The sequence below is a fragment of the Panthera uncia genome, chromosome B4, assembly GCF_023721935.1.
Source record: "Panthera uncia isolate 11264 chromosome B4, Puncia_PCG_1.0, whole genome shotgun sequence".
NCBI classification, from domain to species: domain Eukaryota; kingdom Metazoa; phylum Chordata; class Mammalia; order Carnivora; family Felidae; genus Panthera; species Panthera uncia.
Window position 1 is genome coordinate 22,193,631 of NC_064809.1, and position 15,161 is coordinate 22,208,791.

General features: G+C 45.6%; 1 protein-coding gene across 12 annotated transcripts in view; it reads left to right on the forward strand.

Annotated features, from left to right (window-relative positions):
- KIAA1217 (KIAA1217 ortholog) overlaps nucleotides 1-15,161 on the forward strand; it is a 302,038-nt gene that overhangs the window by 244,125 nt on the left and 42,752 nt on the right. For 7 of the 12 annotated variants that reach the window (XM_049624709.1, XM_049624700.1, XM_049624701.1 and 4 more), the window contains 2 exons: nucleotides 10,220-10,324; nucleotides 10,841-10,890. In XM_049624709.1, coding sequence (XP_049480666.1) covers nucleotides 10,220-10,324; nucleotides 10,841-10,890 — 155 coding nt within the window. The remainder of the gene's footprint in view (nucleotides 1-10,219; nucleotides 10,325-10,840; nucleotides 10,891-15,161) is intronic. The other 5 variants (XM_049624710.1, XM_049624702.1, XM_049624703.1 and 2 more) reach the window with 1 other exon arrangement.

The following is a 15,161-nucleotide window of genomic DNA, read 5'->3' on the forward strand; positions in this document are numbered from 1 at the left end:
GAGGCCATGCCAGGCCACTAAGGGGGAAAGAGTGTCTCTCCCTGAGGCTGGGACTCCAGGGGGAGATCTGTTCTCACACCTCCACGTCCAGCTGGAAAGTCAGGACACGTTTTTTTCTTGAAAACAATGGGGAACAATGATAGCACTAATAATACATTGTAGGTTAAAGAGGCTTCTGTGGGCCAGCTGGAAATCCAACCACCAATTCCGAGTTCTAAACAATGAAAGTACAAGTAAACTTTTCAATTACAAGGCTATCATCATCTGGGGACTGCTTGTGCATAATTAATTCAAAAGAAGTGATACAGACAGTAATTGCTGTGAATTCAGAAGAAAAGAGAACTTTCCTGAACTTACACTGGTCTGGGAGCTTTCATGAGAATGTCGGAATGGACTACAATTTAAGGGACATACACAACGAAGTGAAAAGATAACATTTGGAAAGACAGACTGATCTCGATTCAAAATTTGCTCTATTTCTGCCATTATGGTACTATAAAAAATGGCATCTGGATATGACGTTTTGCCAGCCTCAGAAGTCAAATGAGCGCCAATAAATTGAATTATTACTTAATTCACAGGAATATAACTTCATGGTTGAGTATTCTTTGCTTGTCATTCCTTAGGCTGCTAGATGCAGGCAAGAACTGACTGGTAAACACAATACTTAACGAACTGACAAGTTTATGAAGGTAGCTTTGCTCTTACACAAGGGCTATTCTACCAAAAATACCAGTGGAATGAATGTCACAAGGTCTGTGTTACTTTAAGCAAACCAATTTCTCAAAAGGGAAAGCCATCATCTGTCACTAATTAGATGAAATTAAATGCACCCTGTATCTTCTTTGAATATTCACGAGGTGCTGTCAGATGCCTGACGTCTGAAACCAGAAGCAAAGCCAGAGTAACCTACATCCTGTGCGACTCAGATACTCCCTTCTCCTTGCCTTCTTCAAAGAGAAGAAAAAATGTTTAGGTACAGGTTCTTCCTCCTTGAACTATGGCAAGAACAGTTCAATGCAGAGTCTTGCCCGAAGCAATGCAAAGCCAGCCCGAAGATAGGATTCCTGTAAGTAACCCCGTGGCCCAGGAGGTGGATAATCCCAGGTCCTCGTGATGTCAGGGATGCATTTTAGCCTCATTTGTGATTGGTTGTCCTTCTGTCTGGTAGAGATGGAGATTTACACTGGTCCTTATTGAATCTTTGGAGTTTGTTTTTCATGAATGAAGTGTTTGAAAAATATCACCAGGTCTAAGGATTCATTCAAACTTCCAAAAACCTCAGGTCTTAAAAAGTCTGCATTGCCCACTCCACTCGTGTAGTACTAGTGAATACCTCCTCTCCCTCCCTGTCCATCCTCAGAGCTGAAGGGGTCTTAGAGACCACTGTGCTCATCATTGACGTTGTAGGAGAAACAGAAAAGCCCCATGTCTTGAGCTACTCCAGCCACATGATGTTTTCACTGTCAAACTGTCTCAATATGGTTTTTGTCTTTGTAATAAAGGCAGTATGTCCCTAACTTCCCCAGTAAACACAAGTATCTAAGAAGACAAAATACAAAAAGACATGATAGACGCCAACGGTAGGAAATGTCTTCCTTCCTTTTCCCGAGTCATCATCTTTTGAGTTCATGCTGCGATTTCACAGATCAAAAGCAGTTGGGAGTGGAGAACTTATTGTCACAGCTCCCTTAGGACCAGTCAAGGGACCATCTATCCATCACCGCTGACGCTATCTCTCCTTGGAAGGTGAATTACAGGCCCCTGTTCAGGTAGCTGGGACATGAATGAACGGCTGTTCCTACCGGTTTGTACCTGTACAAAATGTGAGATGTCACTTCCAGAGCATGAATATGAAAGCTTCCCCTCAGGGAAGAGAAAGAAAATGCAAAGGAGGTGATTTCATACGCGGGGGTGTGGGCTTGTCCTGGAGAGTGAAGGTTCTTGGCCCCCACGGAAATGTGGAGTGCCTCACCCCAGATGATGAGTCACTGTGTGAGGCAACTCAGAGCCGTGCAGGGAGCACCAGATCATGGGATCGCAGGTGAACTAGCTGTGTGTCTTTAGGAGAACCTCTGCCTTGCTAAACCTCCATGCCCTTCGCTGGAACCTCTCAGTGGTTCTGTGCAGCTTTAATCAACATGGGTAGAAACTGGACAGTGAACTGGAAAATTCTCTATAAATAAGAGCAATACTGACTTCTTCCTGCAGGGCCACTGGATCTGGCCATTTGGATGTGGGTATCCTCATGCCTGACTTGGGACTGTATTCTGGTCCTGGCCAGGACAGCATGCCCAGAAAGCAAGTTGTGAAATAGGTTAAAAGCTACCTGGAGAACTCCCAGGCGCATTCGCTGTGCTGGGCAGAACACGGTTGGAACATCGTTTGCAAGGAGTGATTATACTCTTGGGAGAACAGACCTGGGTGCGGCTGTGCTTTGCCTGACCTGCTGGGCCTGCCACACCTTTTTTTTTTTTCTTTGCTTGTCAAGATCACTGAACCAGAATGGAAGGAAATCTGTAAATGTGTGGGACCTAAATAAGTTCCTTCCAACCAGAAAATTCTGTAATTCTAGAATTCTAAGTCTGGCAGCATTTCAGACATGGTATTTGAGTGTTGGGCATAAGGAGATTGGCAAGGGGCAGGAGACTTTGAAGGGCCTATTTCCTCTGCATGCTGAAAGCTCATTCAGCCTTTTGCATAACCTGTCACGAGTTCCTCCATCACTGGCTTCCTGTGTTTGAACCTGTCAGGCCTTTCCTGCCTCAGGGACTTTGCATATGCTCTTTCTCTACCCTGTGCCCTCTTTTCCCACATGTGTACCTGACTGGCTCCTCACCAACATCAGGGCTTTTACTCCAACACCATCAGCTCAGCGAGGCCCTTACCGGCCATTGTAATTAAAGTTACAACACACACACACACACACACACACACACAATTAAATACATAAAATACATATTTCTATATAAGACCATATACATCTATTTATACACATACATAAATCGTTGTTGTACCATTACCCTCATCCCCTAGAATGTAAATTCGATGAGAGCAAGCCCTCTGTTTCATTCACCGTTACATCCCCCGGCCACTGGAACTGTGCCTGGCACACAGTCGATGCCAGAAAAATATCTGCTGAGTGAATGAAGTCAAAGGGGTAAAAGGAAGCCACGTGCACCCCTAATGTTCTGTGGGTTATAAGGTGTTTGCACATATACTTTCTCCTTTGCCGTCATTTCCTGGGCCTCTGTAGGATGACAGCCCTGTGGGACAGGGAAGGCTGTTGTTAGCCTAGTTTGACGGTTGAGGAAGCTGAGGCTTGGAGGCATTAAGTGACGTGTGAGTGCAGATTCTGTGTTCCCCACCCCCCTCGGATGTCTGTTGGTTGGCTTGAACCCCGTGTGTCCCAAGATGAGCTCCTGTCTTCTCATCTCAGGCACGGCGGCTTCATTCATTCCTTACTCAGGTGGAAAGCCTCGGGTGCCATCTTGATTGCTGGCTCTCTCACTCCCCATTTGGACAACCAGAGAATGCTGTTAGTTCAGTACCAAAGGTTCCTTGACTCCAGCCGTAGTTCTTGACCTCATGGATGCCACCCTGGTCCCAGCCACCACCACTCTTACCTGATTTGCTACCCTTGCCTCCTGCCAAGTCTCTGTACCCTGCCCCTGCCCGCTTCTGGAGTCAGAGCACAGGTCTAGATTAATTCCTGGTCCACAGTTTTTGCTTCCATTAAATTGTATTAGTCTAATGCTTCTGCTCTTGCCCTGGGACTCCCCTTAGAACACTCTTCTACTCTCTTCTCCTTCCCCTTCTCCCTCTGCTAACTCCTATTCTCTTGGGCTTCATTCACACATTTCCTTCTAGGAGGAGGTGCTCTTCCCCAGGAGACTGCTCTGTGTCTATCATCCAGGGGCACCTGATTGCTTGGAGCACACGCACCTCTTAGAACTCAGCCAGCTGTGCCCACCCCATTGGGGTCCTCTGAAGCCTGGGGTCGGCAAGAAAGACTGGCATCCTTTACCCCCTCAGTGTCCGTCCCAGCACTCACACTCAGTGATTGTTGAAGTTGCTGGCCTTCAAATGTCATCTGAGTCCTTTAGGGGAAACAGCATCAGTTACTGGCTAATATGTGAAGAACTGTTTATTCCGAGGAATGCTGTCATTCTCACAAAATTCTCTCTTAACATCCCTATTACAAACCTCCATTTTCTCAGTGCCTCCATGAGTTTATGAAGAAAGATTAGAAATAGCTTTTTTCCCTGGCCCCTTGTAAACGGGGCTCCATTTTTGCCTGTTTCTTTACAGGTGCCGTTAAATGCATGTATCTTTGTGCCCATAAGTAAAATGCAGAGCATTCCAGGTGAACACCTCAGCTTCGGTCACGGTTTCCTTCTTGACTTGGTGAAAACTTGGACTTTTAGATCTAGACAATAAAAGCATACCAAGTAAGAATGTAAGGTCAGAGCATGTCTGTGAAGAAGCGCTGAAGGTCTGTATTGGCCAACTTTGAAAGGTTATCCGAGCAGATATTGAAGGCACAAGAGATAATGGATCGGAATGTGACAGACAGGAGGCCAGCTTCCCACACTGAAGTTCTCCAAGGATGTGAGGGAACTTCCTAGATGCTCGTAGGACATTCACAGATGAGTAACTCAGAATTCAGAAGCATGGGAGATGTTGTGAGCTCAGACAGAATAATGAATTGAAGGGGTAATAGGAAACGTGAACATACCCAGTCTTCCTTCTCCGTGAGCAGAGGACAAGGAGGGAAATAGCAGCCTTCAAGGCCAGTGTTAGAAACGATATTTCTTCATGACCCTCTGTGTGCCCAGTTTTCATCTAAGGACTGAGAACACAAGAAAAATTGCCAGACATGGTCGTTCTCCCTGAGCAGCATGCAGTGGGGTGAGGATGGGGTCGATCTTAATACATACAAAACATTGCAGCCCCTTTGCAGTGACTACCAACTCCATCAGTGTCTCCTCCATAAATCTAGATGTTTCCATGAGAAGTTAAATTTATGGGGAGTTTTTGGAGGAATGTTTTTAGTTCTACAGTTTTTTTCACCAGTAGGTTAACATCAGGCAGAAATAGAAAGTTCATTGCTGAGAGTCCTATTTGAAGCTTTACCACAAATTCAGATAATTTGAATTCCAGTGTTCTGTTGAACTCTTCTGAAAACAGTGTCTTTAATTACTTTGGTTTTTTTTTTTTTCCCCCTCATACCAGAGAATCAGGGCATGAGCAAACAAGGGCATCGCCTAGCTTTAAGCCTGTTCACTGTTCAGCTCTGGAAAATGCCTTTGTCACTGCCAAGACTGAAGGGTTTTAGTTCACTTAGATTTCTCCCAGAAAAGAAAAAAAAAGTGACTTTGTGAAGGAATGATGGTACTTTATTCACCCCTGTGTTCACAGCGGATTGCTCCATGCCTAGCACATATTAAGTGCTCAAAAACATTTGTTGGTGACTTGTTGACTGTGTTTCTGACTTTCTGGGGAGAGAGAGATGACGGGATGAGCAGGAACCAAACACAAAAATAGTCACAAAATATTAGAACTAGAAATGAATTGATTGGCCACCTGGTAAGCACTCCCAGAAGAACAGCCCTGGTTAATGTCATTGTAATTGACTCTCCTGTACCCGTGAGTTTCAGCGTTGGTAGCTGGTTTGGAAGGTGAGCGCCTCCGACAGAGGCTGATCCCGTCAGCTCGCCTGACTGGTTTCCATCAGCTCCCTGACACTTCTGGATATTTAAAACCATATCCTTAGGGATTCATTATGGAGGAATTACCAGTCTCCTAGTTGTTGCCGCACCGACTTGTTTTTTAATAGCCATTAATTTACTTAGATGTACAATGATAAGGACTTAATTCAGGTTTAACGAGGCCTCGGTCAGCATAAAGGCAAGTCTCTAGGCAAAAAATGTCGAAGGTGGAAATTTGAATCAAGAAGTTGTATAAATGGGGCACTTGGGTGGCTCAGTCAGTTAAGGGTTCGACTTCAGCTCAGGTCATGATCTCACAGGTTGTGGGTTTGAGCCCCGCATCTGGCTCTGTGCTGACCGCTCAGAGCCTGGAGCCTGCTTCGGATTCTGTGTCTCCCTCTCTCTCTCTGCCCCTCTGCATTCATGTTCTCTCTCTCTCTCTCTCTCTCTCTGTCTCAAAAATAAATAATAAACATTAAAAAATTTTTTTTAAGTTGTGTAAATGGAGTTACTGGCTGAAACGTTCCCTCAAATGCAGACTCTTTCCTTCCCTGAACTCTGAAGACAAGATCAGACTGTGCCCAGTCAGGGTTTTGCTTCATCACAGGCAGACATGGGTTTGCAGGGAAAGCTGGTTGTAGCAGAGGGAATTTAAATACTGGGATCAGCACTTTCCCTGGATTGGACTTGAATTTTTTATTAATATTACGCTTGGGTCCCAAGAAGATGCATTCAGCCAGGCTGACTTTATGGCACTAAATGACTAGTTAACCATACATCCTAATCACATAAATATGTTTATGGAATGATACAAAATGGTTTATGAAATCACTTTTAAACCATCTTTTCAACAGTAATTATACCAGTTCTGTAATACCTTAAACCAAGCAATATTGGCAAGAATTAGCTTAAGCATTTTTAATATTCTGACGATTATCATACAAAATTGCCACTGCAATTAAATGACAGGGTCATATTTAATTTCTTTTCTTCCACTGCATTTCTCTTTTTTCCTTTTCACATTAAAACATCCTTCATAACATTTCATCATGGGAGAAGGCTGCATAAGTTTCCAGTTGCTGTAATTTAGTTAAACCATAAAATTGTTTCCAGATTACCAACCATGAAATGGAAAGACAATCTTATTTATGAATTTATAAATCAGATAATCTCCCTCAAATGAATCCTGAAACCAGAAACACTTTGATGATTAAATAGGAGGGAAAAAGTTTTCTCATTACCATGTGTCAAAAGAATTGTATTTTTGTAAAGCGGGTTTGGCCGAGGCAGCGGGACACGCGTGTGCAAATTGGTACGTGTGATGCCTCGGTCGTGTACCCTCCCCGCTGTTTCCTGGACAGTGGGAGAGAATTGCTCCCTCTTGGCCATCAGACTCAAGTGTTCCGAACTCTCAAGCCTCTGACAGATCATGTCTCCTTCCTGGTGGCCCCACCAGTGACATAGCCTGGAGGAGGCCACTCAGGGAGTATTCACGACCATACTCTCATAGATCGAAAGGGAGAACCAAGTGTGTGTGTACCAGGACTGGGTATGAGGCTGGGCTCCACGGTGCCCAAACTCTTACCCCAGGCAGTTTTGTGATTTTGACTTAATCGCATCATGTCTCCGTGAGGAAAGAAGAATGGAGCGCTGGTTAGGTATTGTCTTTCTCTGTATCCTAAAACCATTGTCAGGGGGGGCCCAGTGAGAAGCCAAGTACCCACTGAGCCAAGGAAAAAGCCAAAGGTGTGTAAGAAGGAAGCCCCATGGACACCCATGTGGAGAGGACCCAACCTGTGCTGTAACATTCTGCACTTCTACCCGTGATGATGACTGAGCAGTGCTCTGAACCTGGAATGATTCAGGTGCTTTGCTTGCTGTTTTGTGCTGCTGCCCTCCTTTGTTAAACTGGGTAATGAAAGTGGTGACTAGAGAGCAATGATCAGAGAGAACACTGATTGGGCCCTAATCAGGTTGGGTGATGTTAGAATCCCTTATGCTATTTCCGCCTGTCAGATTCTCCTTTATTCCCTACAGTCATAGACTTAGCCATTTCTCCTCTTTCTTTTTTTTTTTTTAAATATTTATTTATTTTTGAGAGAGAGAGAGACAGAACGTGAGTGGGAAAGGGGCAGAGAGAGAGGGAGGCACAGAATCCAAAGCAGGCTCCAGGCTCTAAACTGTCAGCACAGAGCCCGATGTAGGGCTCGAACTCACAAACCGCGAGATCACAGCCTGGACACTTCACCAACTGAGCACCACGGGGCCCCTTTTTCTTCTCTTTCTTAACTTTGTTGTCGTCGTGTCTGGATAGGTTGTCACTGCGCCTTCCTATCCCACATTCCAGCTTCACGGACTGTTTTAAGCCACTCCTTAACCAAAGCTGCCTAGACTCTAAAAATGTCATCCCACTTAAAAAAGAGAGAGGGAGGAAGGAAGGGAGGGAGGGAGGAAGGAAGGAAAGAAGGAAGGAAGGAATCCAAGAATTCTTTGCATTTTCCTAGAATTGAATAAGCTAGTATATCTCAAGGTGGTTCTGAATGCACCTGCACCCTTAGGGCCATGAGCTTGACTCCAGCATTACCGTGGGAAGAATGGAGGCACTGGACGACTTCCATCCAGTGCTCAGCAGGGCTGCTGGGAGTCATTCATTTCCCACGAGCCCATTTGACTAAGGCTGTGTCTCCCACATGAAGGCAGCATGATCGACCACCACCCATATTTTCTTTGCCGTATGGGTCTGATAAGCTTGGGATTTCCGTTGGATATTTACTAACCTGATTTCTTGACTGAAATTTCTTACTAACTTGTCTCTTTGGCACACGTTCTGTCTTATGGCAGAGACAAGGCCAAGAGCACAGGTGTAAGACTCAAAATGTTCTGCAGCTTTGATGTTTGGTCTTCACTGCTCTGCCTGGAAATACCTGGAAAGCCATTCCATGGAATTTCGGCTCAGACTATTTGAGATTTCTCCTCTCCATACCATTAGAACAAAGAGATCATATTATTAATACGTCAGTTGGGGTTTTTTTTTCCTTATCGTGTTCAGAACTGGTAACTATTCAGACTGTATGACTCACATCCAAGAAACTCGGTCTTGGGACAGAACGATCCATTTTAAGCTAAAGAAAATGCATGAAATTGTGAAGTCAGAAACTCGTAATTGGGAAATTAACTTCAGTGATTCATATCGCGCTAAAGGTTATACTCCCAAGGCAAAATGCAAGGCCTAAAGGTTGTGTCTAGGCAAAATGACCCTTAAAAATCCTCTTGATTGCCATGAACGTTGAGATTCAGATACATCACCTCTCAATTAGTCCAACTTAACCGATTATTTTTTTCTAGAGGAGGAACAGACCACAGTGATTTTTTCCATTGGGTACCAGATAAAGAAGTTGGCTTGTGTTTAAAAGCCACGATGTACGCATATACCATTTGTAGCACAGGAATCACTGTTGCTGACACTACAGAGGTCTGTGGGGTGGAGATCCACAGTGAAGAGTGGGTTCACTTCTCTGTCTCAAGTTGACATCTGCTGATGGGATATGTTGGCAGGCGAGGTGCCCACACTATTCAAACTGTTCTCGACTCCCTTCCCTGTATTGTTTTAAGCTACCACATAAGGGTAATTGAATTCACATTTGTGCTGCCCATTACTCAGTAGAGGTTACTTTGTTGTGGTGACGTGTGTATAATGTATTGAAAACAATGCTAATCGTTCTGTAAAACTGCCATTGTCCGAGGTACAATGTGAGCCTGTTTCAAAGGCCCGATGAATTGTGATGGAGCATGAAAGGGCCCCGAACACTAACGTGCGGGGTCTGTGTAGGGGACATAACTGTGTAGGGGATTCTTCATTTGTGTCTTAAGATGACCGAAGCTGTTAGGGATATTTGTCTTCCTACTTGATCCTGTAAAAGGCCCCAGGTTAAGGTTCCTATGACATTACATTGAGCATCCCCTACCCCCAAGTCAAGAGATTGATCCCAATCATGTTTTTCCTTAAAAGACATTCACGTGCGTTGCTTTTGGGCTATGAAACAAGTATCACTCCACTCTCCACAAACATCTCTGTCATTGACACCAAAATCAGGCAGCAGCCTCCCAGCTGACGAGGACAGCTTGGAAGTCTGTGCCACCAGGCCACAGCTGGCCTGGGACACCGCTGGCGCCAGAGAGAAAATAGCGAAAGCAGGGCAGAGAGCCTCAAAAACACGACGCGCACACAGACTCATTTCCGAAGGAGGCGCTGTTCGATTTTCCAGAAGGCCTGTTCTCATCTGACCGGTGTTTTCTCAGTGAGATCACTGGGTTAATATTAACCTCTGATCATCGACTCTTGAACTCAGCAGGGCTTTGTCGGCTCTGCAACATTCCCCGAGCCAGGATGGGGTGAACTTTGCCAGCCTCCTAGGTGGTACGTTTTATAACCCTCAGGTGATCATTCACCCAGACAAACCAGTCTGAAAGCCAATATAGCTTTAACAAACCATTCTCTTGTTTTCCAGAGAGAGGATGCAAGCCATGGAGAAACAGATTGCCAGTTTAACTGGTCTTGTTCAGTCTGCGCTTTTTAAAGGGCCCATTACGAGTAATAGCAAAGATGCGTCTAGGTAAAAAGAAGAAAAGCAAACCAATTACAGATAATTCGATCTGTTTCTCTTTAATCATTAAGATCATTCCTTCATTCAAATCCGTTTCCTTGTAATCATCTCAAGGCTGAAAATATGCACATCTCTATGAATCGTGGTTTGTGTGTTTGTTTGTTTGTTTTTCCTTCTGGTAATTCTTGGTCGAAGGTAACACTTTGGCCCAAGGAGGGTAGGTGGGTTTCCCAGAGTGCATGTGGCTTCATGGACCACTGTGCAGTGCCTGCCAGCGCCATCCACACGTCTCCACATCCACCTCATCCGAAAGTCGTGAGCGTGCCTCAGCCGCATTCCACCGGCAGTGTCAGACGCCTACCTGGGAAGCCTCTTCCATCCCGGCCGATAGTGACGCTGATGCTAAAACACATTGCTTAATACCATCACTAGCTGCTGCTGATTGCTTAGAATAGTCAATGGAAGGGGGGGAGAAAAAGGGCATTTGGGAAACCGTATAGCTGACTCTCTTTTTCTTTTATTCAGTGAGAAAATGATGAAATCCACAGCCAATAAGAGCCACACAGATGGTGCAGGTAAGTGTCCCTCAGAGCCTCTGCAGGCTGCCTTTGGTTAGCTCTGGCTTGTTTCGGAGCATTTAACCTTTCCCTAAGTCGCCTAATTGGTATGGTTCCAGAGGCTTTCTGGATGACGCCTGACCCCCCACACCTTCCCTGCATAACGCTGAAATTCCAGATGAGTCATTCATTCAGGGGAGGGGAGATAGCCTAAGCCCTTCAGTCCTCTCCTTTCTGTCTTCATTCATTCATTCATTCATTCTTCTTTCATTTACACGCGTATATGGCCATACATCCCACAAATATATATGTGCCTGGCACTGGGCAGAGACAGTGGGCATAATTCAGACAGGGCTGCCTGCCTGAATTCCTAAGCCGGGGGGAGAAACAGATACAGGACGAGTAATTCTGAGTGGTAAGAAGAAGCGCAAGGTGAGTGTTTCATCCACAGAGCTAGCCTAGACTAAGACATTTCCCTGAGGAAGTGACATAAGCTGAGGCCCAAAGGATGAATGGGACTCAGGTGAGTGAGTGGGGAGAGGAAGAGCCATTGAGGGGAGGGGAGGCATGAGCAAATGCCGTGGTAAGGAATTTAGATATTACTCTTAGTGCAAAAAGTGAAGCCACTGGACGATGAGTAAGGACCTCAGCCCAGCTGCAGAATGGGGACGGACAAGAAGGGAGCCAGTGATAGAGGTGGGGAGAGAAGGTGTGCTTGGACCAAGGCCAGCTTTTTAAATGCCAGCATCCCCCCAAAAGAAGCTCCAATTATATGCCCAGTGGAGTCCCCTACTATCCAGGTATATTTAATGTACGTCTTCTGCCACAGGCTCAAAGCGGGCCTCCTCTCAAGAGTAAGAGGTCTTCCCTTGTGTTGGATTAGAAATAGAAATCATGACCAGGAACATGTTTGGCTAGTGAGTTACACAGGAAGCATGTGGCAAGTTGGGTGAAACCCCTAATTGGGGGAAGCCACAGAGTGTCGTGCAGCATGGTAGAATGGACAGACCTTGGGACTTCAGCTGAGTCCACTGTTAGACCTGGTTCCGTCCTAGCTGACTACAGGCAGTTGAGCTGTAAAGCCAGGAGGGTTGGGCGTCCAGCATTTCCAATCCTCATGGGATTTGTTGGTTTACTCAGAAATCAATCAGTGGCCTTGGCTTCAGCCAGAGAATTATTTAGCAGAAATTGCTAAACCTGTCTTCAGAACGATTGCCAGTTTGTTTGAGAGATATTCATTCCTTCTTTTATTTTCTCACCAATTATGAATGTAAAGGGGGAAGAAAAGAACCTAGTGAACTCATAGAAACAGAGAGCGGAATGGTGGTCACCAGGGGCTGAAGGTTGGGGGAAGCGGGGACGTGTTGGTCAAGAGTACAGACTTCCATTTAGAAGATGAACACGTTCTGGGGATCTGATGCCCAGCATTGTGATTACAGATCACAGTACTCAACTGTACCCTTGAAAGTTGCCAAGAGAATAGATGTTAAATGTTCTTGCCGCAAAAAAGAGATGGTAAATCATGTGACATGATGGGCGTGTTAGCTAACACTGTGGTAGTAATCATATTGTAATATATAAGTATATCAAATCAACACATCCTAAAGGTACACAATGTTGTGTGTCGATTAAGTCTCAGTGAAGCTGGGGAGAACAAAGTTTGCCTACCGAACACTGCAACCTTCCGTTCCTCTGGATTCGATTCTAGAAATGATGAGTACCCGACACCATTGTTCTAATCAATGCGTACGTGCTCTTTTACATTGTCCCTTTACCCCTTTTCACTTTTGGTGACATCATCATGCTCATCATGGGAAACACTTAGTGAGTGTTTCTTCTATGCCACACACCGTTCTGAGTGCTTTTCATGCGTGAACTGATTAGCTCCTGACACATCTACGCAGGATAGGCACAGTTGTCATTCCCATGCTCCAGATGGTAAGACTGAGTGTATGGCCCCACATGTGACCCACAGCCACATGGTCCCACCTGTCGTTTTACCTCATTCTTTTGTGTGAAGGTGCCCCAATCTCTTTAGAGATATGTAGGCTGTTTCATTTCTTAGTGTTGAAAATTTTTGTCCCTGTCTCTTTTAGAACCAGGGGAGAAGACCAGGTGTAACTTCCTTGAGATGTGTTTCCCAAAGTGGAATCAATAAGTCCAGAGGGACGAGCTGTAGTAGCACTGGCAACATGCTGCCAGCTTTCTCCTCTGAAAGGCTGAGCCAGCCCATGGCGCCACTGGCAACTGCACGCGCGTTGTTCCCCGAGTCTCTGCTGGGTTTGGTGTCTCTTGTTCTAATGTGTCAGGGCTAGATGTGGTCCATGGGGCTCTCGTGGCCATAGCAGCCTTGTACGGGGGTGCAAAGTATATCAATTCTTCCAGAATCCTAGGAAGTAAGCTACGAGACAAAAAAGGATAATCCCTCTTCTGTAGACAAGTCCAGGGAATTATAGAGAAGTCAAGGAGCTCATTTGGCCGAGGGTAAATAAAAAACGGAAACCCAGGGGCGCCTGGGTGGCTCAGTCGGTTAAGCGTCCAACTTCGGCTCAGGTCATGATCTCACAGTCCGTGAGTTCAAGCCCCGCATGGGGCTCTGTGCTGACAGCTCAGAGCCTGGAGCCCGATTCAGATTCTGTGTCTCCCTCTCTCTCTGCCCCTCCCCTGTTCATGCTCTGTCTCTCTCTGTCTCAAAAATAAATAAACGTAAAAAAAAAAAAAAAAAAAAAACCAAAAAACGGAAACCCAGATTTCCCGTTACTTTAGGAATATTTGGTTTACTGTGGATAGAAGAGAACAGAAGGAGCCTCCCATTTCAAGGACATACCAGATGTTTTATATTGTATGTTATATCATTGAACACATCTAATCCTCTAAGGAAGATGTGAGCCACACTGCTCGCTAGTAGAAGTCATGGCCGGTCTTGCCAGTTCCCAAACCTGTGTTCTTTCTGTCACAACAGGATACATTAAAATCACATCATCTTTGCATTAATAAGGTTCACATTACAAAGTACTTGACTGAAGTGAATGACCTAAGGGCAGGCTGGGTAGGAGAAAGGTGGGGGTGGGCGTTGCCTGGAAAGGGCGAAGTGCACGGAAAGGAGTGAGGTCTGCAGACTGCACCCTGATTCTCCTGACCAGTCCAGGCCTGTTGGGAGCAGAGTACGAGCACCTCCCGTGTGGGCGTGGCAAGCACACATCCTGTGCACGTCTCGTCTGAAAGGGGACTCACTTAGCATTCAAGTTCCCACCCGCCAATCGCAGCTCCATCCGTAGATTTCAGGGCACCTGCTCCCCCAGCCTTTCCACTTGCTGACCCTCCAAGTGAGGAGGGGAGGCTGGCAGAGACTCCTGCCCCCTCTTCTCAGAGAAATAATAATCACAGCTAACTGCAGTGGGGGGTTCTGTCTGCACCAAACACTGGAATAAGCAGTTCACCTGCGTTGGCTCCATTATCCTACACAATTTACCCATTTGTCCATTTTACAGATGAGGAAACTGAGAGAGAAAGAGGTCATGTTCCCTACGTGAAGTCACACAACTAGGAAGTAGATACTGAGAATGATTTCCAGGGCTGTGGTTTAAATAATTGGGAGGATAATAGTGCCACTGGCTAAAATTAGACCTACAGAGACAGAGGTCTAGAGAAGATGAAGAGAAATAATGAATTTGACCTGCTTGTGGAAAAGTCCAGAAGCGATGGGAAGGTATTGGTACGTGCATCTGAAGATAACTGGATGCTGGAGACAAAGATGTGGGAGACATTTGCAGGTGGAAATAGATCCAGGGAGAGGAGAAGCAGTCCCAGGAAAACATACCAGGGTTTAAAGGGTTGGCTGAGGAAAAAATCAGAAAAGACAGTGACCAAGATGCAGCAGCAGAAAGGTAAGGAGAAAGGGGATAGGAACAGTTAAAACTGACTGAAAAAGAAGTAAATGAGTGACAAAGCCCAGCATCACGCCAAGGAGATCTCATGTCAGCCCAGCATCTGTTGGGGTGACCCCTGACCGGTGGCCATTTCAGTGAACGATGGAGTTAGAAACCAGATTTAGTGGATTAGGTTAGAGGTGAAGGAATTTTACAAATGAGTGGAGATTCCATAAAGACATTTGGTGGTGAGAGGTACTTTTTAAAACCAGTGTTCAGCATTCAACTCTCACAGATGGTATGTCGTCTCCGGCTTTTCCTCCATGCAGGAGGTCGTGAGCGCTGTGGTGTCCTCACGGTGTGTAAGGGGAAGAGGGGGAGGTAGAAGGGAGGGGTGCCTTCCCAGGCTGAAGAATAGCG